Source organism: Thalassophryne amazonica, chromosome 15 (assembly GCF_902500255.1).
Source record: "Thalassophryne amazonica chromosome 15, fThaAma1.1, whole genome shotgun sequence".
In the NCBI taxonomy this organism is placed as follows: domain Eukaryota; kingdom Metazoa; phylum Chordata; class Actinopteri; order Batrachoidiformes; family Batrachoididae; genus Thalassophryne; species Thalassophryne amazonica.
The window spans coordinates 39508107-39535043 of NC_047117.1; the positions used below are offsets into that span (position 1 = coordinate 39508107).

The 26937-nt window shown below is 41.1% G+C and overlaps 1 protein-coding gene across 1 annotated transcript in view; it reads left to right on the plus strand.

Moving 5' to 3' along the window:
- The window catches only part of dlc1 (DLC1 Rho GTPase activating protein), a 338881-nt gene that overhangs the window by 10745 nt on the left and 301199 nt on the right, over window positions 1-26937 (plus strand). Inside the window, exon 2 of the mRNA XM_034187341.1 lies at window positions 10503-12303. Within this exon, the coding sequence (XP_034043232.1) occupies window positions 10567-12303 (1737 nt within the window). The 5' untranslated portion in view covers window positions 10503-10566. The remainder of the gene's footprint in view (window positions 1-10502; window positions 12304-26937) is intronic.

The following is a 26937-nucleotide window of genomic DNA, read 5'->3' on the forward strand; positions in this document are numbered from 1 at the left end:
CATCTCTAGTTTGTCAACTAGTGCAGAAAACATTTTGATTGTTGGTGACTTTACCATTCATAGCCCTCTGATCCCCTTAGCAAATCATTTATGCAAATTGTGGATGCTTTAGGATTCCAGCAATGCATTCAGGACCCGACACACAGTAGTGGAAATACCCTGGATCTGGTTCTTGCACGTGGGTTTGCTGTCACAAATATTGACATTTTGCCTCTCGCATCTACAGTCTCTGACCATTCACTTATCAGGTTTACATTTACACTGCCATGTTTATTGGAACAACAACCTTGTCTACAACTGCAGCGTCGTATTAAACCCTCAACTATGACTGAACTTGAGGCCAGACTACCTGATATTTTAGCTTTGAATCTGGAGAATGCTAAATCAGTGGACAGCCTCGCAGATAGTCTAAATTTAGCGCTTAAAACTACACTTGATAAGATTGTGCCTCCTCTTTTAAGGTCAAGCCCTCCTAAGGCACAGTCACCTTGGTTCAATGATTATTTGTGTGACCTCAGGCAGAAGGCTAGAGGTTTGGAACGGAAATGGCGTTATTCCAAATTAGAGGTGTTCCGCCTTGTGTGGCGGGATGCTATTTTAGATTATAAGCATGCACTACTGGCCACTAAGCAGACCTATTACTCTGATCTGATCAGTAAAAACAAACATAACTCAAAGTTTTTGTTTGACACGGTTGCATTTCTTATTCAAGGGCAGCCACCTGTTAGTTGTTCTCCCTTTTCAGCACAGGATTTCTTGGATTATTTTGAGAGGCTGAGCATATCTCAGCACGCCTCGGCCCAGCCATTAAAACCTGCTGTGGAGGTGGGCGCTACCATTGAGGTGTTACCTAGATTGACAGAATTTAATAGTATTTCATTGGGCGTGCTGACGAAACTTGTGGTGTCTACAAAAAGCACAACCTGTTTATTTGATCCCATACCAACAAAACTGTTTAAGGACCTGTGGCCCACTCTTGGGCCGACTGTGCTGGAAATTATTAATCTGTCATTAACCTCTGGATCTGTTCGGAAATGTTTTAAATCAGCAGTGATTAAACCATTACTTAAGAAATCTAATCTTGACCCTAGTGTATTGAAAAATTACAGGCCAATATCAAATCTATCATTCTGTTCCAAAATTTTAGAAAAGGTGGTTTCACGGCAGCTCATAGACCACCTTACTGAGAATGATCTTTTTGAGCCGCTGCAGTCTGCTTTTAGGAAATATCACTCCACAGAGACAGCGCACACTAAAGTTGTGAATGATCTTCTGCGAGCAATGGACTCAGACACCACTACGGTTTTGGTGTTGTTAGATCTCAGTGCTGCGTTTGATACCGTGGATCATCATATTTTGCTCAATAGGTTGGAGAACTTTTTGGGGATTACTGGAAGTGCCCTTGCCTGGTTGACGTCATATCTGTCCAGTCGTTCTCATTGTGTCTTGTACGAGGTCTATTAGATAATAAACCGACCCTTTTATTTTTTTTTTTAACTATATGGATTTGAATGACGTGCGATTACAACAATCATGCTTGAACCCTCGTGCGCATGCGTGAGTTTTTTCACGCGTGTCGGTGACGTCATTTCCCTGTGGGCAGGCCTTGAGTGAGATGGGGTCCAGCCCTCTCGGCTGAATTCCTTTGTTTCACACGCTGCTCGAGACGGCGCGCGTTGCTTTATCAACATTTTTTCTGGACCTGTGAGGAATATCCGAGTGGACACTATTCGAGAAATTAAGCTGGTTTTCGGTGAAAAGTTTAACGGCTGATGAGAGATTATGGGGTGTTTCTGTCGCTGTAAGGACTTCCCACAGAGCAGGACGTCGTGCAGCGCTTCCAGGCGCCGTCGTCGGCCTGTTTCGACCTGAAAACATCCTAATTTAAGGCTTAATTCACCCAGGACGTCGTGAGAGAACAGAGAAGATTCAGAAGAGGCCGGCATGAGTTTATGCGGACATTCCACTGTTTAAGGACATTTTTTAATGAAAGATGTGCGCGCAAATTCGCCGAGTCGTTTCCGTGACGACTCGGCAAATCTGTGTGCGCCGCGACAGGAAAAACACCTCCGTGTTGAAAACCATTTGTAAAATTCAGGCGGCTTTTGATGGCTTTCAACAAGTGAGTAACTGAGAAATTGTTTAACAGCTTGGGCATGTTCCAACTTGCCCGTTAAGGTTTCCAACGGAGGTGTTTTTCCTGTCGCGACCCCCCACGGTCGCGTCCGGCCCGACATGCGACAGAGCCTGAAATGTGGAAGTTTTCAACTTGAAACGGTGAGACGCTGCCGCCTCGAAGCGCAGATCGCCATCAGGCGCCGTGGGCTGGCCTTACGGCGACACTACCAGACCAAAATCTCTCATCAGCCGTTAAAATTTTTACCGAAAACCAGCTGAGTTTATCGAATGGTGTCCACTGAGTTGTGCCTTACAGTTTTGAAAAAATTTTGATCAAACAAAGCAGCAGTCTCTGAGCCATTCCTAAACAATGAAAAAATCGACGAGCGGGTGGGCCACTCCTCACTCAAAGACTGCCCACAGGCGAATGACGTAACCGACAGGCGTGAAAAAAACTCTTGCATGCCCACGAGGGTTCAAGCATGTCTGATGTAATCACACGTGATTCAAATCCATATGGTTTTTGAAAAAAATAATGTCGGATACTTTTCTAATAGACCTCGTATAATGGCACTACCTCTGACCTTGCTGACATGAGATTTGGGGTTCCACAGGGATCTGTTTTAAGCCCCTTGCTTTTCTCCCTGTATGTGGCACCCCTTGGGCGTATACTGCGGAGTTTTGGGATTGCCTTTCATTGTTATGCTGATGATAGTTGTACATGCCGATAACTGCGGGAAATCTCACTCCCATAAAATCCCTGGAGGACTGTCTTCTATCAGTGAGAAGGTGGATGTCTAGTAACTTCCTATTTTTAAACTTTGATAAGACTGAAATGATGGTTCTTGGTCCAGCGAGACATCGGCATCAGTTTGACCAGCTGGTGCTCAGCCTGGGTTCCTGTGTCATACATCATACGGACAAAATGAGGAACCTTGGGGTAAGTTTTGATCCCACGTTGTCTTTTGACCTCCACATCAGGGATGTTACTAGGACTGCTTTTTTCCATCTGAGAAATATAGCGAGGATCCGCCCCATCCTGTCCATGGCTGATGCTGAGACCCTGATTCATGCTTTTGTTTCTTCTAGACTAGATGATTGTAATGTTCTATTTTCAGGGTTACCACAGTCCAGCATTAGGGATCTTCAGCTGGTTCAGAACGCTGCCGCCAGACTTCTGACACGTAGCAGAAGGTCTGACCATATCACACCCATTTTGGCATCTTTGCACTGGCTCCCTGTCTCTGTGAGAGCAGATTTTAAGGTTTTGTTATTGACTTATAAAGTTGTTCATGGACTGGCACCATCTTATCTGGCTGATCTGGTGGAACTGTACGTGCCGGCCTGGGCTTTGCGGTCGCAGGATGCGGGACTTCTCTGTGTTCCCAGGGTGCAGAAGAAGTCAGCAGGTCAAAGAGCCTTTTCGTATCGTGCACCCACCCTGTGGAACAGTCTTCCTGCGACCGTGAGGCAGTCTGAGTCTGTGGACATTTTTAAGTCAAGACTCAAAACCTATTTTTATTCTCTTTCTTATGGATAGTTTTTATTTTTATTTGTTTTATTCTTTAACTTCTGTTTTTATTTATGTATTTGAATTTTTTATTCACTTTTAATTATTTATTCAATTTTATGTTGACTTGTTTTATGTAAGGCGCCTTGAGATGGCTTTTGCTGTGATTTGGCGCATTATAAGCTAATTAAATTAATTAAATTAAATTAAATTTCCACCACAGTCTCTGTTTGTCAAATTCAAAGCGCCTGCTTACAGTAGAATGCAGAAAAGACAAAAAGCTCTGCGTGCATGCATTGCATGTGTGCAATTCTGATTACGCACAAACTGGGGAGAGCTGACATTTATGATTTGGTATGTGTATGAATTTTGGGTCAAGGATGAACGGCGCCAAAACCGAACATTGATAGGACTAATATTTTTAGAGAAGCTACAACCCCAAATTCCAATGAAGTTGGGACGTTGTGTAAAATAAAAACAGAATACAATGATTTGCAAATCCTCTTCAACCTATATTCAATTGAATACTGTTATGTGTCGGACGCAGCCCGGAGAACCGACCAGCGTTTGAAGGACCCAGTATAAAATAAGCAGAGCACGGTACAAAGGATAACAGAGTTTAATGAACATAACAGTGCTGTGAAAAATATAAAAGTGCGCGGTCTGGCGTGGTGGATTGCGGTGCGCTCCCAGCAGTGCTAACGGTCCGGAGCCAGAACTGGTTCGGACCCAAGGACCCCGCCGACACCCCCCAGGTGGCCGTGACAAACCGAGTCTGTGAAAGAAGGAATCATTATGTGAGTCCACACTCAACACACAGAGAGAACGCTCAAAGGTGCACAAACAGCAAACACTTCCTGGCTTAATTACTAATCAGCTTCCCACCCTGCAGGCATGGAACATCCAGTTCACAAACTCACTGCAGCGGAAGCTGATTTAAACGACCAACATACAGCTCAATATAATACGGTGTGAGGGACACCACATTTACTGACTGTATAAATGTTAGTCACAAAATCTAACGTACCTCAGGAAGTGTGCTGACGAGCGTGAGACCTCACCCTCTCCTCTTTCACAGACCATGCATCAAACCTGGACGTTCTCTGCATCCACTGATGATGAGATGGCTCCCGAGAGGACGATCTCACCCGTCTGGTCACAAGGTCGAGTCTCTGGCAAATACACACTGTGTACTCCAGTCTTAAATGCCACCATGTTCCAATCCATGTAGATGCACCACAGCTGTGAGTCCTGATGAGCCGCAGGTGATCAGCCTCAGGTGATCAGGGTGAGGTCCTGATAAACTCAGCTACACAGCCACTCAGTCCCAAATGCAAGCCACCTGGAAGGAAAAACAAAAGACAGAAACAAAAAGGCAGCCAGGCCCCCCAGCCATACAACAGAATACACCACAAAGACAAGATATTTAATGTTCAAACTGTTAAACTTTGTTGTTTTTGTGCAAATATTTGGTCATTTTGAAATGGATGCCTGCAACCCATTTCAAAAAAGTTGGGACGGGGAAACAAAAGACTGGGAAGGTTGATGAATGCTCAAAGAACACCTAACTGGAAATGTGAGTGTCACGATTGGGTATAAAAGGGGCATTCCCTTTCTCATTCCCATTCTCATTCCCATTCTCATTCTCATTCCCCATTCCCTGTGAATGGCTCAGCCATTCACAAGCAAAGATGGGACGAGGATCACCACTTTCAATCAATCAATCAATTTTATTTATATAGCGCCAAATCACAACAGTCGCCCCAAGGCGCTTTATATTGTAAGGCAAAAGCCATACAATAATTACAGAAAAACCCCAACAGTCAAAACGACCCCCTATGAGCAAGCACTTGGCGACAGTGGGAAGGAAAACTCCCTTTTAACAGGAAGAAACCTCCAGCAGAACCAGGCTCAGGGAGGCGCAGTCTTCTGCTGGGACTGGTTGAGGCTGAGGGGAGAGAATCAGGAAAAAGACATGCTGTGGAAGAGAGCAGAGATCAATCACCAATGATTAAAAGCAGAGTGATGCATACAGAGCAAAAAGAGGTGAATAAAAAGAAACACTGGGTGCATCATGGGAAACCCCCCAGCAGTCTAAGTCTATAGCAGCATAACTAAGGGATGGTTCAGGGTCACCTGATCCAGCCCTAACTATAAGCTTTTTCAAAAAGTAAAGTTTTAAGCTTAATCTTAAAAGTAGAGAGGGTGTCTGTCTCCCTAATCCGAATTGGGAGCTGGTTCCACAGGAGAGGAGCCTGAAAGCTGAAGGCTCTGCCTCCCATTCTACTCTTACAAACCCTAGGAACTACAAGTAAGCCTGCAGTCTGAGAGTGAAGCACTCTATTTGGGTGATATGGTACTACTAAGATAAGATGGGACCTGATTATTCAAAACCTTATAAGTAAGAAGAAGAATTTTAAATTCTATTCTAGAATTAACAGGAAGCCAATGAAGAGAGGCCAATATGGGTGAAATATGCTCTCTCCTTCTAGTCCCTGTCAGTACTCTAGCTGCAGCATTTTGAATTAACTGAAGGCTTTTCAGGGAACTTTTAGGACAACCTGATAATAATGAATTACAATAGTCCAGCCTAGAAGAAATAAATACATGAATTAGCTTTTCAGCATCACTCTGATGTTGTGTGTTGGGGGGTGTGGCTGCATGTTTTGGTGTTCTTTTCTTTTCTTTGCTCCTCAGGTGGCATGGAAACTGATTTGTCTGTGGAGAAGGTGCTGGCTGAAGAATCCTCACCCTCATCAACATCATGTGAAGCACCTGTGACTGGTGCTCACATGCAACCTTAAAGACTTTCAGCTGATGCAGATAATTGGATGGCGTTCTGCATTTAAGTCATGTGTGATTCAAGCAGAACTGCCGGGAACTCGACCTTGTGATGTTCGTTTGTGAGACGCTGAGGACTGCGCCTGGGTTTGACACATCGAGCCCGTGAAGCAAGGAAGGGTGAGGGACACATGCTGTCAGCACACATTAAAGGTAATTAAGTATTTGACTAATTGTTGATAGTAACTTGGTGTTTTGTTACATAGTATACTGGAATTGTGATGAGAGTTGTGCAGTTTGCTTCTCACTGCTGTGGCGTGCAGGATAAGTGATCCTCCACTTGTTGTGAGAAGCTGCTCATTTGCATAAAGATAAAAAGTACAGACCTGAATGTGTTGCTGATAGCGTGTGTCTTTTGAAAGATATTGTTGTAACTGCTGACTTACCTCACATCTTCTTTGCTTCACAGAGAGTCAGTTTGTCGTGTCCACCTGGGGGGTGTTTGTCTGGTGGTAGTGGGTCCAGGAGCGCCGGACTTCTCTCCTTGCGGGCGCTGGAGAGCGTGCCAGCAGTCACTCCTCCAGAAGGACGTTGGTTTTGGTTTTGTACATTTTCTTTAGGCACAGGTGAAAAATAAATTGTTTTTGTTGTTGGAACCGCTTTCTGGTTATTTTTAGCGCTGGGTTCTGTCTGACGCAGGTTCGCTCCTCAATCCGCGTTGACACATAACATCTGAGACAAGACCTTTCTAATTTTAGAGATATTGTGCAAATGCAAAAAAGCAGTCCTACATATTTGCTTAATATGCGCACTGAAGGACATATCCTGATCAAAAATGACTCCAAGATTTCTCACAGTATTACTGGAGGTCAGGGTAATGCCATCCAGAGTAAGGATCTGGTTAGACACCATGTTTCTAAGATTTGTGGGGCCAAGTACAATAACTTCAGTTTTATCTGAATTTAAAAGCAGGAAATTAGAGGTCATCCATGTCTTTATGTCTGAAAGACATTCCTGCAGTTTAACTAATTGGTGTGTGTCCTCTGGCTTCATGGATAGATAAAGCTGGGCATCATCTGTGTAACAATAAAAATTTAAGCAATGCTTTCTAATAATACTGCCTAAGGGTAGCATGTATAAAGTGAATATAATTGGTCCTAGCACAGAACCTTGTGGAACTCCATAATTAACCTTAGTCTGTGAAGAAGACTCCCCATTTACATGAACAAATTGTAATCTATTAGATAAATATGATTCAAACCACTGCAGTGCAGTACCTTTAATACCTATGGCATGCTCTAATCTCTGTAATAAAATTTTATGGTCAACAGTATCAAAAGCTCCACTGAGGTCTAACAGGACGAGCACAGAGATGAGTCCACTGTCTGAGGCCATAAGAAGATCATTTGTAACCTTCACTAATGCTTTCTGTACTATGATGAATTCTGAAACCTGACTGAAACTCTTCAAATAGACCATTCCTCTGCAGATGATCGGTTAGCTGTTTTACAACTACCCTTTCAAGAATTTTTGAGAGAAAAGGAAGGTTGGAGATTGGCCTATAATTTGCTAAGATAGCTGGGTCAAGTGATGGCTTTTTAAGTAATGGTTTAATTACTGCCACCTTAAAAGCCTGTGGTACATAGCCAACTAATAAAGATAGATTGATCATATTTAAGATCGAAGCATTAATTAACGGTAGGGCTTCCTTGAGCAGCCTGGTAGGAATGGGGTCTAATAGACATGTTGATGGTTTGGAGGAAGTAACTAATGAAAATAACTCAGACAGAACAATCAGAAAGAAAGAGTCTAACCAAATACCAGCATTACTGAAAGCAGTCGAATATAAAGATATGTCTTTGGGATGGTTATGAATAATTTTTTCTCTAATAGTTAAAATTTGTGAAAAACTGCACGAAAAACATAGCCCAACAGTTTAAGAACAATGTTTCTCAATGTTCAATTGCAAGAAATTTAGGGATTCCAAGCGGCAAGACCAACATCCCTGCTTATTTCAGCAAGACAATGCCAAGCCACATTCTGCACGTGTTACAACAGTGTGGCTTTGTAGTAAGATAAACTTTAAAACTTTATTGAGCGCACAGAGGAAAAATTCACATGTTACGTCAGCTCTTAAGAAAACACACAGGGTGGGTGCAAGTAGAGGAAAATGTTCATCAAACAGCGTGTGCAAGATAAGCAATAATAATAATACTTGTTACAGTACAAGTCATAAGAAATGAGGTAGAAATAGAATATACACACATATACACATATACATACACACCCACGTACATACCTATATACAATATGCCTTGTATATGCATATACACACATACATACACATATATATACACCCATACACGCATACCCATATGCACACACATAGCTATACACATACACATATACACACGCATATTTATAAACATGATTGGGATTGAAAAGGAGATAGGAGATAGGAGCAGTAAAAGAGTGTGGGTACTAGAATGGCCTGCCTACAGTCCAGACCTGATACCCTTAGAAAATGTGTGGCACATTATGAAGCACAAAATATGACAACAGAGAGACCGGACTCTTGAACAACTGAAGTTGTACATCAAGCAAGAATGGGAAAGAATTCCACCTACAAAGCTTCAACAATTAGTGTCCTCAGTCCCAAACGCTTATTGAGTGTTGTTAGAAGGAAACATGATGTAACACAGTGGTCAACATACCACTGTCCCAGCTTTTTTGAAACAGGTTGCAGACATCCATTTAAAAATGCCTTATTTGCTTATTTAAAAATGAGCAAATATTTGCACAAAAACAATAAAGTTTATCAGTTTGAACATTAAATATCTTGTCTTTGTGATGTGTTCAATTGAATATAGGTTGAAGAGGATTTGCAAATCATTGTATTCTGTTTTTATTTACATTTTACACAACATCCCAACTTCGTTGGAATTGGGGTTGTATTACCACCCTTCAAAAATGTCAGCAAACCGTTTTTAAACATTACCCAATCTGGAGCCCGTGGATCGCCATGGGCAATGCGCTTGTAATTGTTAATGTACAGCAGCTGCCAGCAGACTCTAAGGTACAGACATTATGAGACTTGGGATTGGCTCAACAGCTGTCACTCAAAGCCACCATGCCCTTAATTATTGTTACCTATGGCTTAAAGTGTCTTAAACTAAGAAGTGATAAAAAAAATCCACCCTCAGTACAGCTGTCATGGAGGGAACAGCTATCTATAGAGAGCAGTCTGTAAGCATGTTTATTTCTGCTCTAAAGGTGGTGTCTCCAAATTAAACTGCATGTAATGAGGACTAACTCATTAAACTCTGGTGAATTTTGATGCAGCAGGTCAACTGAAAAAAAAAAAAAAACATCTTTGCATGCTGGATGGATGATGGATTAACAACAGGTGTAGTTGTTAGTGAGACACAGATCGTATTCAAACACAAATTTACAAATTCTGAGAAATAATAAGCTATTTTGTAATTGTTTTGCAGCCCTTATATTGAAAAACTTAAGCAACATAATCACACAACACTGCAAAAAAGATTTGTCAGAAATTAGCGTAAACAGACACTTCTTTCTTCTTTCTCTGTTTCTCAACATATGTGTGGGAGTTTTAATTCCCAAAGCCTTTGTCTGGTAGCCACCAAGGCCACTGGTTCTTATGATGAAAATTGGCAATGGAAATGTGTTGAAATTTTAGAATAAAATGGAAGCTATTTTTAAACCTAGAGGTCTCCCTCAGTTGTATCTTTGTATTCTCACTGATATCTCTGCATATGTCTTGGTCACCGGAGATGTAAAGTCTGGCAGTGTGCAAGATTTAATTATAAGACTGATTTTGTCAGTTTCATCTATAGTGTCTTGTAATTTGTTTTGTTGGTTTGTGGTTTTGCTCATTTCATAAAAGTTAGGCTAACTTAATGTATTAAGTTAGACTTTACACTGAAAGCCTGATGTTCCAAAATCTGTTGCTTAAAAAGCTGTGTCTCCTGTTACATAGCAAAACTGGATTGATTGTGTTGTGTTGTACAGATCTGAATTAAAATTTTAATGATCAATGACCATTTTTGTGTTTTTTGTATTGCTGCAGATTTGGTTTCTCACATTCACCAGGCCTCTAAAGTACCTTGATGGGATAGCACTGGCTATCCACCATGTCAGTAGCTATACGTAAAAGAAGTTGGGAAGAGCACGTGACTCACTCGTCAGGATTACAGTACAGCTATGATGATCTGGATCTGGTCTGTTGTCATGGGGTTGACCGTGGTGCATCTTGGGTGGGTTCAAGAGTTTCTAAACAAGGCCAACGTGCAAGGTGTGCCTCAATGCCAGAATGCTGCCACCAACCGTCCACAGATATCATATGTCAGGCATCGAAGGTGATGACTTCTGTGGTCCATAATAATGATTCAGAACATATGAATTCAGTGGAAAGTAATGGAACAATTTCACATATTTCTTGCACAGTTGGTAGAAGTGCTCACTGTGAAAACCCTGAAGGTGTGGTTGGTGCAGTAAATAGCCAAAGCCAAAATATAGGCAATGGCAACAATGCGCTTAAAAGTGAACATATCTGTGGTACACTGCAACAATGCATCTCTATTTCTTTAAACAATGGGCCTCCATTGTCAGAATGTGCTGGTGAACAGCCTGGCAAACATCCAAATCATCTCGGAACAAAGGAGAGACAGAGAGAAGGTTACAGCAGACCCCCCGATTTCTCTGGGCCAACACTGAACCATTCCTCTGCTGCTGAAACTCTACTCCCAGATGTTGAAGACAAGATTTCCACCACTGGTCACCAGGATGCAAGTGCAACTTTTCCTGTTAGTGAGACACAGTATTCGGTTAATATGATGGAAAATGGTGATGTAATGTCAAATACTGTGAAGAATGTGGATCCAACACTGCCTTTAGTGGCAGAAGGAGATTCAGCTGACAAACCAAATGGAAATGGATTAAATTATCTCAATCTTTTAAATGGAAATACTAATTTAAATCATCACTCAAGTGACATTAAAGAAGGAGATCAAAACCATGAGTGTACTGGATGTCAGAAGCAGATTCCTTTTTCTGAAATAGCTGAAGACAAGTTGTTTGTGGCGCACGATGTTGAAATGGCAGCAATAAACCAGGGAGAGGAAAGAGCCAAACCAGAAAGTGAGGAAGCAGCAGATGTCGAGTGTGGAATGACGCCATCTGACAGATGTTCCGATGGGCAGTGCTGCACTGCGTCATTAAATGATGTTTCTACCAAACAGCTGGATGTTGGAATTGTAAAAGGTGACCCCACACAGATTGGGACAAACACCACTGAAAATACACAGCAGGCTTTGGGGCCAAATCCCTCCATAAATGCAGCATCTGAAAACATGAATGGCAGCTCACTGTGTTTTTGTGAGGACCACATCATACCTCATCACTTACGGTTGGAAAACAGTTCTTCAAAACTGGACATTATTCTGGAGGTCAGTCTCAGTGAGGCAGATGACAAACCTGTACTGGGACCTGAAAATAACATATCTGTGACTGTCACCCACTGTCCAGTGGCTCAGCACTCACACACGAGTGAGGAGCAAACACATACTAAACAACCCACCGGATGCCGAGCATCCTGCTGCACAGAGGTCAGTGATGTCCTCTTGCTGGAGGGACTCCATGGCAACCAAGCTTCTGCATGTTGCTGCAATGAGTCACCTGCATCTGTGGTGGCAGATGGTCAGAGGGAATGCCACAGGCCAGGAGCCACACTTTGGAGAATGGATGAGACGGACAGTGCAGCACAGACGGTGATCTACAGTGACACGCAGTTTATCAATCCAGATTTAGATGGGATGGATGAACCCGGATATCAAGAGGATGACAAAAAGAAGAAAATGTGCCATAGAAAGGTAAGGCTAAATGAATTCAGCATGCATATGCTCAATTATTGTACTGACTGTGTTGATGTAACTTACCGTATTTTCCAGAGCATAAGTTGCACCTGTCAAAAAATGCCTCTTGAAGAGGAAGAACATCATAAGTCACACTTTTCAGATCTTTAATTTGGGATTTTTCTGCTTTGTTGTTGTTCACTTTTTATTCTTGCCATTTCATTTTTTATTGGTGGAATTTATTTTGCTTAGTGCTTTGATTCCTGGGAAAGCTCTATATAAATAATTATTGTAATTATTATTCATAATGAACTTGTGATTTATCAGTATATATATGAAACATTGGAGTATAAGTTGCAGGACCTGTCAAACTAGTGAAATACCACAACTTGCACTCTGGAAAATCCGGGAATGCATTGTGGCATATTAGCAAGAATCTCAGAATATTTGCGTAGAATGAACAGAGTTTGTGCACTTCAGCATCTTGGGTGAACTTTTTTTGATGGACTGACACTGGGCACATACAGCCACCCATTCATTTTTTTTATCCCACACTTTGGCGAGCCATTCGGAAAACAATGACTTCACTCTCACATGCTCACAGTTCTGTGAGTAAGGGAGATCTGTGAAACATTTTAGTCTTTCTCAACTGCTCATTGCTAAACAAGGTCCTATAAGGGCATGGATGCTGTGAATGTGCTGGGTTCAAAAGAGTTTAATGTACTTTTTTCTGTCTTTGCTTCTTTCTTTGTTTCTCATGCACAGTGATTACTGATAAACAGATCCATGTAAATTAGGCAGTTTTCCCAGTTTTCATCAATTGTTCCTGCTACATATTAGGTATGTCAAGTTCTGAAACAAGGCAAAAACCAGACCCTGAATTTCAGATTGTTGTGAAATAAAATAAAAGCTCGCACAATTCTTCAATTGTCCATCATAGTTGCAGGTCTCACCGTTTCTGAATAACAAGAAATCCATTATTTGCAGCACAGGCCACTTAAAGCAGCATGCTGTTTGGACAAGGACCATATTGTGGAAAGAAAAATTCTTGTGATACTTTTGAAGGGGCATTTACATGAGCATGCCTTTGCTTCACAGCACAGCATGACACAGGTCGTGATGTGTCATGCTGGAGAGTAAACTTGTCTTTAACGGGTGCAGGCAGGATGCCAGAGGGGTGCCAGTGCACACTGTTGCGCACAGAGAATTTTTGAAATGTTCAAAAAAATCTTTCATGCACAAATGTCATGCTATGTGGCGTGATCTAATCTCCAACACGACATGCAGCTCATCAAGTGGAGTAAACAAGCAGTGAACAGAGTGAGTGGTGACGTCAGCGGATCGCGTCAAAGCGCAACTTGTCTGAAGGATTATAACAAGAAGTTAAATCTGTTATAAACATAAAAATGAATATAACAGCTGCAGACAAGAAGGAAAGAACATGCAACTGTTTTATCAAGCCATGACAACATAAAGAATACAAATAATTACCTTTTTAGATGACTCAAAATGCTTTCTGGAGCTTGTTAGGCACGCGCGTGTGCGTGAACGGCTCCTCTGTGATTCAGGAAGTGATTAGAGCCGTTTCTGACAGCCAATTTGCAGAAAAAATAATTAATCTGCCACGAAATAATTATTTTATATATGCAGTGTCCAGCGCAGAGCATGTGGCAGCCGGGAGAACAAAGAACGCCATCCAGCTGTGAACACAGCGGGTGGGATCGTCACAACACAGTTCATGTTCATGTTGTGAATGAGCAAAACCACAATACAGAGGAATGTGAAATTTTGCAAACAGTCAGTCAGAAGGGTGACGTGTGGGCAGGCTCGAGGATAGAAGACGTCTGTCCTGAGAAGAACCGGAACCACACGATTTCCTCCGCCACCGAACCTGGAGAATACTGGAGCCGCCAAGTCCCGAGTCCCCAGGTGGCCACCGTCTCCGGATGTCGGATCTGGTACTGCTGGCAAGAAGCAGAAACAACAAGTAACAGCAATGGTGGAGATTCCACCTCCACCTCTCATCCACACTCGTGCAGCTCCTATCACACAGCACTTATCTGGTGGGGTGTAAAGCGAAGCTGTCGCCGGTCACGCCAATCTCCAGATAGTGCACTCCACAGGAAAAAAACAGCTGCAAAAAATTAGTTTACTAGACACAGTTATTTATACGGCTGAGATTGTTACCTTCACAGGTCGATGATATCTCGTTAACGAGGTGGAGATGACGTCCGGGTTTTATGGAGTAGCATGATGAAGTGTTGATGGGTGACAGCTGTCATGAGATGATGAGTGACAGCTGTCACCCCCGGCTGTGTCCGTGGCGGCAGTGCCCTCTCGTGCCTGAAGCCCGCACTCCAGGCAGGGCGCCATCTGGTGGTGGTGGGCCAGCAGTACCTCCTCTTCAGGCGGCCCACACAACACACATGATGAAAATAACCAACTAATAAAACAAAGCAGAAGCGGATGGTGATGAAAAGAAAGGAAGAAAAACGGAATCCAAACCTGGATCCGGGCCAGAATCACTAAAGTCCTTCCTTCATGACATGACGTGCACACACACACACACACACACACACACACACACACACACACACACACACACACACACACACACACACACACACACACACAAGCATGTACACACTCACACACGCGTGCACCCCCCCCCCCCCCCCCCCCCCCACACACACACACACACAAGCAGCGTTTAGAAATTCATGTGCACAGACTTAAAATCCTTTTTGGAATATGCATATGGTATATTGTATTTGCATATTGTATATATGCAAAATTTTAACTATTAGAGAAAAAATTACTCATAACCATCCCAAAGACATATCGTTATCTTTGGCTGCTTTCAGTAATGCTGGTATTTGGTTAGACTCTTTCTCTCCGATTGTTCTGTCTGAGTTATTTTCATTAGTTACTTCCTCCAAACCATCAACATGTCTATTAGACCCCATTCCTACCAGGCTGCTCAAGGAAGCCCAACCATTAATTATTAATGCTTCGATCTTAAATATGATCAGTCTATCTTTATTAGTTGGCTATGTACCACAGGCTTTTAAGGTGGCAGTAATTAAACCATTACTTAAAAAGCCACCACTTGACCCAGCTATCTTAGCTAATTATAGGCCAATCTCCAACCTTCCTTTTTTCTCAAAAATTCTTGAAAGGGTAGTTGTAAAACAGCTAACTGATCATCTGCAGAGGAATGGTCTATTTGAAGAGTTTCAGTCAGGTTTCAGAATTCATCATAGTACAGAAACAGCATTAGTGAAGGTTACAAACAATCTTCTTATGGCCTCAGACGGTGGACTCATCTCTGTGCTTGTCCTGTTAGACCTCAGTCCTGCTTTTGATACTGTTGACCATAAATTTTTTTTACAGAGATTAGAGCATGTCATAGGTATTAAAGGCACTGCGCTGCAGTGGTTTGAATCATATTTATCTAATAGATTACAATTTGTTCATGTACATGGGGAGTCTTCTTCACAGACTAAGGTTAATTATGGAATTCCACAAGGTTCTGTGCTAGGACCAATTTTATTCACTTTATACATGCTTCCCTTAGGCAGTATTATTAGAAAGCATTACTTAAATTTTCATTGTTACGCAGATGATACCCAGCTTTATCTATCCATGCAGCCAGAGGACACACACCAATTAGTTAAACTCTAGGATTGTCTTACAGACATAAAGACATGGATGACCTCTAATTTCCTGCTTTTAAATTCAGATAAAACTGAAGTTATTGTACTTGGCCCCACAAATCTTAGAAACATGGTGTCTAACCAGATCCTTACTCTGGATGGCATTACCCTGACCTCTAGTAATACTGTGAGAAATCTTGGAGTCATTTTTGATCAGGATATGTCCTTCAGTGCGCATATTAAACAAATATGTAGGACTGCTTTTTTGCATTTGCGCAATATCTCTAAAATTAGAAAGGTCTTGTCTCAGAGTGATGCTGAAAAACTAATTCATGCATTTATTTCCTCTAGGCTGGACTATTGTAATTCATTATTATCAGGTTGTCATAAAAGTTCTCTGAAAAGCCTTCAGTTAATTCAAAATGCTGCAGCTAGAGTACTGACGGGGACTAGAAGGAGAGAGCATATTTCACCCATATTGGCCTCTCTTCATTGGCTTCCTTTTAATTCTAGAATAGAATTTAAAATTCTTCTTCTTACTTATAAGGTTTTGAATAATCAGGTCCCATCTTATCTTAGGGACCTCATAGTACCATATCACCCCAATAGAGCGCTTCACTCTCAGACTGCAGGCCTACTTGTAGTTCCTAGGGTTTTTAAGAGTAGAATGGGAGGCAGAGCCTTCAGCTTTCAGGCTCCTCTCCTGTGGAAGCAGCTCCCAATTCGGATCAGGGAGACAGACACCCTCTCTACTTTTAAGATTAGGCTTAAAACTTTCCTTTTTTGCTAAAGCTTATAGTTAGGGCTGGATTAGGTGACCCTGAACCATCCCTTAGTTATGCTGCTATAGACTTAGACTGCTGGCGGGTTCCCATGATGCACTGAGTGTTTCTTTCTCTTTTTGCTCTGTATGCACCACTCTGCATTTAATCATTAGTGATTGATCTCTGCTCTCTTCCACAGCATGTCGTTTTCCTGATTCTCTCCCCTCAGCACCAACTAGTCCCAGCAGAAGACTGCCCCTCCCTGAGCCTGGTTCTGCTGGAGGTTTCTTCCTGTTAAAAGGGAGTTTTTCCTTCCCACTGTCTCCAAGTGCTTGCTCACAGGGGGTCATTTTGACCATTGGGGTTTTTCTGTAATTATTGTATGGCTTTTGCCTTACAATATAAAGCGCCTTGGGGCAACTGTTTGCTGTGATTTGGCGCTATATAAATAAAATTGATTTGATTTGATATTGTGTTCATGACAAGTAAACAAATAAACACATTTATTTTATGGCTGTGACGCTACACACGCTATGATTGGCTGATTTCCCATCTGATATTTTTACCATGACTGGTTACCACGACAATCGGTCTGGAATGCGTATCACATTCGTTACAAACTAGAAAACTAAAAACACGATTAAGAAAAAACAAGTCAGACATGAACATACTCCATAAATAACAGCTTCTGAAAAAAACACACCGATTGAAAGCTTACCATCTAACGACCAGACCATCTGTTAGCAAGTTCTTCATGGAGGTGAAGAAAGCGAACAGGTCTGACTACGAACCGTCAGCAGCTTTCATATTTTCATATTTCATATTTAGTAATCCAATCTCTTATTGTATGTGTGCTTTCAAGAAAAGGCTGGGAGTTGTGTAATTCCTGTGAGTGTCATGTGCTGTCACTGGATTATTTCAAATTGTAAACTTGGTTGCCCAGAAACAGAGAATGTCATGACACCAGCTGTGAAAAATCAAATGCTCTCTGAGATCACACTTTAGCCACATGACAAACTTCTGCTGCAATAATTACCGCTGGCTTCAGTTTTAGTTTAGATAACTTCAAACCTCTGGATTAAATAGTCCAACAACAAAATGAACTGGACCATGTTATCATTGGTGTCCACCTGGAGTTGTGTCTTGGACATGATGTTTACAGTGAATCTCTTGCAGGGTCACCTTGTAAAATGAGCCCAACTGGTTTGAATAACAGCTTGAGATTAACCTGATATTGTCTTTTGTTACTATGTTTATTTGTTTTAGCAACAAGGCTCCATCCTGACCTCAGGGCCAAATTAGCTCAACTGTTTTTTGTCTGCCTGCAGACACTTAGCATCACAGTGCACCTCCCACCCCTCTCTCTCATGTATCCTGCAATATGATTGACATTTTTATTACAGTCTGTTGAGGTGATCAGAGAAGGATTATCTTGGTCTGTGAACCAGTTTGAGAAATGGGATGTAGGCCTCTCATGAGAGGGACTATGGAAAACACACCAAAGACAAAGGAGGGGACTAAGAGTTCAAACTGTGTGGGAACTGTCTGTCTAAAAAAAAAAAAAGTTAGGAGGAATGTAACTGAAACCTCCAAAGATGAGAAAGAGAAAAGAAACCTTCTGAGAACACCCAAACCTCCAGAATGCCCAATAAAAACATTGCCTCTCTGAGCTGCCTGAATTCGCAGGGCACTTTTTTTTTTTTTTTGCATTTTTCCTTGTTTTTTGTCACTGCCACATTGCAGTTATAATTGCTGTCTTTTTTTCACTCAGTGAAGCTTCATAAATATGTCATTGTTGTTCCATGAAACAATGTCTCTTTGTGGTACTTTGTTGAGGAGACTGGACACAGTGAGGTTTGCTGTTGCCAACTGAGAATGGGGATACATACAGTACCCTTCAGAAGTACTGCAACAGCTTGGGAAATTCATTTGGTTTTTCTCTGCAGTGAAGACACAAGCACAGTGACCACCAGACTGAGGCTGTGGAAACAAAGGAAGCGAACAAAGTACTCTCAAGCTACATGTAAATCCAAAACCACCCATATGAGTCAAAAGGAAGGAAGAATGCTACATTCATACAGAATCCTTTCTGCAGGGATGTGTGGACTTTGATTGTGTTATTAGAGTGTTAGAATGTAAAACCCCAATTCCAATGAATTTGGGACATTGTGTAAAATGTAAATAAAAACAGAATACAATGACTTCAGTTCCCAAATGCTTATTGAGTGTTGTTAGAAGGAAAAGTGATGTAACACAGTGGTAAACATACCACTGTCCCAGCTTTTTTGAAACGTGTTGCAGGCATCCATTTCAAAATGAGCAACTATTTGCACAAAAACAATAAAGTTTATCAGTTTGAACATTAAATATCTTGGTTAGGTTGAAGAGGATTTGCAAATCATTGTATTCTGTTTTTATTTACATTTCACACAACATCCTAACTTCATTGGAATTGGAGTGTTAACTGCTTTGAAACTATCAAAAAGTAATCCATTTATTTACTGAATTTATCTATTACATTTCTGTGTTATGACCATTCTCTGTCTCACAGACCCCATTCACTGTGTATCTTGCTTGATCATCTCTCTGGCTTTCTGTTTTGTGGCTAAATTCTTACAAATATTTCAGACCCCTTCACACATAGCATGAATGAGGCCGAATGGCACATGGAGGAGGATTTGGATGACAGTCGTGCAAATTCGAACTGCACTCGAACGTCTCATACAGCAGTTTCACAGCAGTTGGCCCATCCGTTCGGCCGCAGCATATGCACACCACATTTGCGTTGCACTCGCCTTGGGAATCTAATTGAACGGCGGTCAGGATGCAGTCGTACCACCATTCCACTGAAGTCGCAACATTCGCGCTGCAAAACTGTACCAAGTCGAACCATTCGGACTGCAGTTGAGGAGCCATATGAAATGTTCGGCCACACTGAATCCTGGCTAAATATCCCAATCAATTTCTGTTATAAGGAACCAAAGCCACCAGATGATCACGGCTCACACAGGTTCATGGAGGCCATCAGATCATGTCGCACCTGACCGCTGTGTCATTGCAACTTAAAGCTGGAGAACACATATCGTCCCATGTAGAACATGCAATCCTCTACAAGCCACGGCGATGCACATGTCAGCAGGCACTCATGACATGGAAAAAAATTAAAACACAACACACCTTTGGAACGTGTCCAGCTGCACCTCAGTGTGCACTGCAGACACCATCAGCCAGGCTGCCAAATGTGAAAATATCTGTCTGATCCTGTGATTGGCTAGCTGGCGTAGCAAATGTCACGTCCACCATGTGAGTTATAGTCCACATGCCAAGCGACCAGAGACAGCTGGAAGCGTGGACCTCCGTGTGGCTGACTGATGTGTTCATGATGTGAGTGCATGGACGCCTCCTGTCTGTTCAGGTCAGGTGGCCCGCAGCAGCCGTGAACTTTGCTGGCCTGACCTCTGGTCACTGCATGTGCAAGGGAGGGAGGGATGTTTTCATTTTATTTTATTTCATTTCATTCATGTCATTTCATTAATTCCTTGTTTACTTCAGTGGGCATGGTTAATGAATAAAAAGGAACAGAAGGACAATAATTCTTGTATTCGCTGTTGCTTATAACAGTAATGAAATATTTTAACAGACAAAAAGAAATCCATTTGTTTACTCAATTCCAACACAGATGCTGTCCCAGCATCAAATCATCAAGCATCAATTACACATCATTACCAATAACATGATTGTCTTACATTTCAACGGTATTCATTGTTCTTATAATGTTCTCTAGTCTGTCATTATTTTGCCCTTATACATTTTCTTCGATTTGTAAACATTTATACAACATTTAATTACTTCTGCTGCTGTGAGAGCTCACGTCAGTGCAGATTCTGTATCACACTTCTCATCGTGGTTGCACTGTTTGTGCGCATGCACACGATTGTACACAAATCTGTCGCCGTGGGATCCGCCCACATTCTCTGTGGTTGTACAGCATCCATACATGGCTGTCCAACCGTCTGTCACTCTCAACTGCATCACAAACTTTGGAATTTCCCCCCATTCCACCTGATTTGGCCTCATTCGTTATGTGTGAAGGTGCCTTAACCAGTCGTAAAGAATTAGTTTACTTCTCTGCTTTAGTGCTTTCCCTCTTCCTGACAACCACAACTGCACCTAATATATTTTCAATCCAGTACTTTTATAACCTAAAGACTTTGCAAAAATTATATTAATTCAACCAAGCTTATTTTTGATTGTACTGTGCCAAATTGTAACATAAATTGCCCCATGGCCCCCGATGAAGTCATTTATTGAGTTGATGGTGCACGTTTGGATTTTTTTTTTTTTTTTTTTTGCTGTATGAAGTTCCTTGTGATTAATTTGTATGCAATTCTTTGAAATGTTTCTGAAGGCATCTAAATTCATTCTGGTCGTACCGCTGTGACCATACTGATTTACTCCATTGATAAAGATAAGTCAGTGTGTTCCATTATGGAGTTAAATTTGTCTCATTATCTGTAGGGTAATGTACAAATATTCCTTGATTTGCACACATTTTGCAATCCACAAACACAAATTTCTGATATGTAACTACATTTGTAAAAAAAAAAAAAGAAAAAAAAAAGACATTTGTAAAACTGAAAATTCTGTTTGTGAAGTGTGATTCAGCCTTTGTGAATCACCAATCACACGCATTCATTGCTTTGCTGTTACATAATTTTGAGACATACGTGGTCTATTAGAAAAGAAACCAACATTTTTATTTTTTCAAAACCTATATGGATTTGAATCATGTGCGATTACATCAGACAAGCTTGAACCCTCGTGCGCATGCGTGAGTTTTTTCACGCCTGTCGGTTGCATCATTTGCCTGTGGGCAGGCTTTGAGTGAGGAGTGGTCCACCCCTCCCGTCTATTTTTTCATTGTTTAGGAATGGCTCAGAGACTGCCGCTTTGCTTGATCAAAATTTTTTCAGAAACTGTAAGGCACATCCGAGTGGACACCATTCGAGAAATTCAGCTGGTTTTTGGTGAAAATTTAAAGGGCTGATGGTAGATTATGTATTGATTTTGTAGCCTAGACGGCTGTCTGGTCTTCATGTTGGCTTATGACATTTAACAACATTTGGCAGCTTTCACAGATGAAAGACTAAAACCAACAGTATTACATTCAGTGCCATAGAATGTTTAAACAATCAATCTAACGGGACATGCGTGGATCCCAGGAAACACCTGTTTTAGTAGTTTGCTTGCCTAAAAATATGACAGTTTAATACTAAAAGGAGCTACAGTCCATATTGTTTACCATATCTGGATGTAAATAACAGAAAATAAAAGTTGAATTTCTAAACTTTCTTCTCGTGTCCAGCGTACACCTACATGTAGGACTTCAAAGTACAGCAAAAACAAATGAATTACCCTTTGCCATTCTAATGCTTTTGCAAAGAACGACTGTGAGACCCATTTTCATGATATATGTGGTTTGATGTCTCATTACTCTCTCAACAAACCTAATCGGAACTGCTCTTGACAGAATAATTAAGTACTAACAGGAAAATACATTTTAATCAGGGATGGCGTTAGGAGCCAGATGCAGTGCTGGCTCCACTGTCTGATTATTGTGATGCTGATTCTATCTTGAATCCATATGAATGTCAACTTTACAGGCAATGGTTACAAAGTACCAATTATGACTGTTGCCATTTGTGTACACCATTTGCAAGTTTGTTACACAATACTGGGCACCTCATTCTATGTTTATGAAGAAGAAAAAAGAAGGCCCTTGAAGCCCTTTGGTGCCCTTTCTTATCTCCAGATTATTTAGAATGTAGTGGATTAGAATTTACAACTCCTAAATAAAACACAGAAAGGTAAGTGGGCAATGTTTAAAACAGCAATGAGGAATTTTTGTTCTTCTAAGAAGCGCAGGATGAGGAAGAAGGGCATGTGAATAGGAAATGATGGAACATAATTGAGCTTGTTTTTCTGGTGACACACCACCTGGGGTCACTGTGAGACTTGTCACAGAACTGAGCAGGAAAATAGCAGAACATTAACTACTTCAAATGATTCTGTCAATGGCCACATGGGAGCATTTCAGCCAGAATTGATATCACAGAGTTAAAAAAAAACAAAAAAAATTCTGAACAACACATGAGCAGCAAAGGATGAAACTGCCACTTTTTAACTGCAGTGAGTGAAAGCAGAACACTAAGTGACAGAGATGCATGTTTGTTGGCACAGAACGACAGTCAAAGTATGGCAAGAATATCAGACAAAAAAAGAATTAAGTAAATTTAATATTAATACCAGAAGTACACTTTGTTTTAATAGAATTATATTGAAGCACATGAATATCATGAACAATTTTTCATGGTTGCTCAATGTGCTGGTCACAGTGTAGGAGCTTGGATGCCAAAAATACCCATTACATGGACAAATTGGAGATGGTGCATGTAACAGAATGGGAAAATAAAACTGGAATAAATGAAACTAGTGCAGTGCCTGTAAAGAAGGGGTGGGGGGGGAGCAAATGTCACGCGCATGGCAAAATAACAAAGAACAGGATTCAGTTTGGTGTTGGCATATCAAATTAAAATGATGTTGAACAAAGAAAGATATCACTTAATAAATTTGGTTGCTGTCATTTGATGATTAACTTCACACTATTCAAGGTTATTATCATTAACTATTAACTTGGTAGGAGTTGGTAACATTCCTTAGTGTGTTTTGTAAAGATAATCAGAAACTAATTCCATGCTTTATTAAATTCAAATGAAATGCAATATTAGTTAATGAATTAAGTGTTGAAGCTTGAAGAATAGAGCAAGGATACAGACATTTTTGTGTGTGCGTGTGTGTGTGCGTGTGTGTGTGTGTGTGTGTGTTGGGGGTGGTCCCCAAAAAACGTCTTCAACATAAAGGTTTCGAGGCAACACAGTGGTTTAGTGGTTAGCACCGGTGCTAGCAAGAAGGTCATGGGATCGATTCCTTTCTGTGTGGATTTTGCATGTTCTCCCCGTGTCTGTGTGGGTTTGCTCTTGGCACTCCGGTTTCCTCCCACAATCAAAAACATGCTTATTTAGGCTCTGCCCCGTTCTCTGCCCCTGACCAAGGCAGGGGCACCAGATTGTGGCTGCCCACTGCTCCTAGTGGTTGGATTGTGTCTAACTGTAATTAGGATGGGTTAAATGCAGAGGACAACTTTTGTTGTTTGCATATTCATGTGCAAAGACAATACAGGTTTTATTAAATCTCCCCCAAAAAACATCGTAATAAAGGATTGAATTAATAATAATCACTCTTTATGTCATTCGGATCTATGTTTTGAATGATATGATGTATAATTATTTGAATGTAGTACGAAGTCTGTCAATAAAGTATAGGTCCTTTTTATTTTTTCAAAATCTATATGGATTTCATTCATATGTTTTTACGTCAGACATGCTTGAACCCTCGTGCGTATGCGTGAGTTTTTCCACGCCTGTCGGTGACGTCTTTCATTAAAAAAATCTCCTTTAACAGTGGAATATCCGGATAAAATGCTGAAACCGACTTCTTCTGAAACTTCTCTGTTCTCTCACGATGTCCTGGATCAATAGAGCCTGAAATGTGGAGGTTTTCAGCTTAAAACAGGCTGACGACGGTGCCTGAGAGCGCTGCACGACGTCTCGCTGTGTTGGAAGTCCTTAAAGCGACAGTATCACCTCAAAAGCTCTCATCAGCCGTTAAAAATTTCACCGAAAACCAGCTTAATTTTTTGAACCATGTCCACTTCGATGTGCCTCACAGGTTTAGAAAAAATTTTGATCAAACAAAGCACCAGTCTCTCAGCAACTTCTCAGACAAAGGAATTCCGACGAGGGGGCTGGACGACTCCTCCCACAAGGAGTGCTCACAGGCGAATGATATCACCGACAGGCGTGGAAAAACTCACGCATGCGCACGAGGGTTCAAGCATGTCTGACGTAAAAACTTATGAATGAAATCCATATAGTTTTTGAAAAAATAAAAAGGACCTATACTTTATTGACAGCCCTCGTATTTCACATTGTTTTTAAAAAATCAGTTTTATTATCAGTTATATGAAAATAAAAGGATTTCTATTAAAGAGGTTATTGGAAGAGACAAAATTAAACAGAACATTTAGAATTTTTAGGACCCCCGTCAGAATGACACATCCACCCACAGTCAGGAAGTGCTGAGGTGTGGTCTGATGACGGACGGACAGCAGTCTCAGAGCAGTTTACATAGTTGGTCCCATTCACTTGGCTGTCCCGTGTGTGTTGCATAGTTCAGAACACTCTCAGCACTCTTGGTCTGCGTGCAGTCTATGCACCATCTGATCACAATCTACATATTCTGACAACATAACAGCATTTGAATGGTTGAGGAAACTCTGAGAAGTGTCGGTCACAACAACATGAACTATCTGATGTTGTTTAACTTTGCTACCAGTAACATCAGTGAACCATGCCATCTTGGAAGTGCGAATGTTACAATGTTAATCAAAATAAAGGCTTTAAAATAAATGTTTTGAAAATTAAACCCAAAAAAGTTTCATAATAAAGGGATACCCATCATCGTTCTATGCACAAGCCATATCCAAAAGGTGAGGCCAGTCTGACAAGTAGAGAGATATGCAATCCACAGTTTTTCCTTTGACCCATCATTTTCAAGTTGTAGTTATCATGGCAATCCATCAGTGGTGAGGAAGATTGTCTCTTGATTGATTCCCGGATGAGATGGTAGAACCAGAGATGATTGTCTTGACGTGCTCTATTTTTTGACAGACACCACACATGGTTGCAGTGGGAAGTATCTGTTGGTCAGGATCTTGCTCTCTCTCCTTCCTGTTTCTCCTCTTCTCCTCTGTACTGTTTGTCTGCATATTTTTTTTAACTTATTTTTTATTGACAGAAAGAAGTAATAATGAACACAGAACAAACTGGTACACAGTTACTCGGGCGGGGGGCACCTCAAAGAGTCTAAATATCTTAGCAAACAGTCACTCATCCATGTTCTTTTTGTCGATTTATAGTGGTGGTGTCCTCTTCTTGTCTTCTATAATCAGTCCATTTCCTCCATTTAATCTCGAATTGTTCTTCTTGCAATCTCAGTTTGTGTGTAAGTTTCTCCATTATAAAAATTTCTTCCACAGTGCACCGCCACTGCTCCTCGGTCGGTGGCTCTGGTTTCTACCATAGTCTTGTAATTGTTTTTTTGCTTGCCGACAGCAATACCTTTGCAAGATATTCATCCTTTTTTTGAATTATGTTTTGTGTTAAATCCCCTAAGTAGAGCATCTTAAACGTTTTTGGTATTTTGTAACCTATTACCTTTTGTAGGCATTGCCATATTTTATGCCAATACCCTTTTATCTTTTGGCAGGCCCAAAATATGTGGGTATGGTCTGCATCTATATGCCCACATGCTCTCCAGCACTGTTGCTGTGTAGATACCATTACGTTTCTGAGCTTTGGAGTTATGAAGACCCTAACCATATTCTTCCAATTGAATTCCCTCCAGATCCTGGAGCTAGTGGATGTGCACTGTGTTTTACAGATACTCTGCCATTCCTCCTCAGTTATTTCTTCGTTCAGTTCCTTTTCCCACTTGTCCTTAATATACAGAGAGGAGGATTTGTTGCACAACATCAAGTTTCTATATAAAGCTGAGATTACTCTACATTTTTCTCCTTTGTATGCTTTCCGGAATACCTCAATAATTTCATTGTTAGTGGCCACTTTTATCTCTTTCTCATAGTAATCCCTTATTTGCAGGTATCGATATTGGTCATTTTGTTCTAGTCTGAATCTATCCCGTAGCTTTTCAAAACTCTGTAGTCTGTCCTGATCCATCATTGTGCATATCACTGTAATTCCTTTTTGTGACCATTGTTTAAACCCTTCATCATATATCCCTGGGATAAATCTATCATCGAATGCAAACCAGCTCAAAATCTGTTTTTCTTTCTCCAACTTGTACCTTTCACAGACAGTGTTCCATATTTCAGTTGTGTTTATGGTTACTGCGTCCAGTTGGTTACGCAGTTTTCTTAATAATCCTCTATCTGCAATTAGATTTCGTACCTCAGTATGTGTCATGGCCATTTCTATACTTTTCCATTTTGCCCAATATTTATCATTACACCAGTATATCAAGGGTCTGATTTGTGCAGCGTAAAAATATTCCTGAATACTTGGCAAAGCCAATCCTCCTTTGTCTTTAGGGAG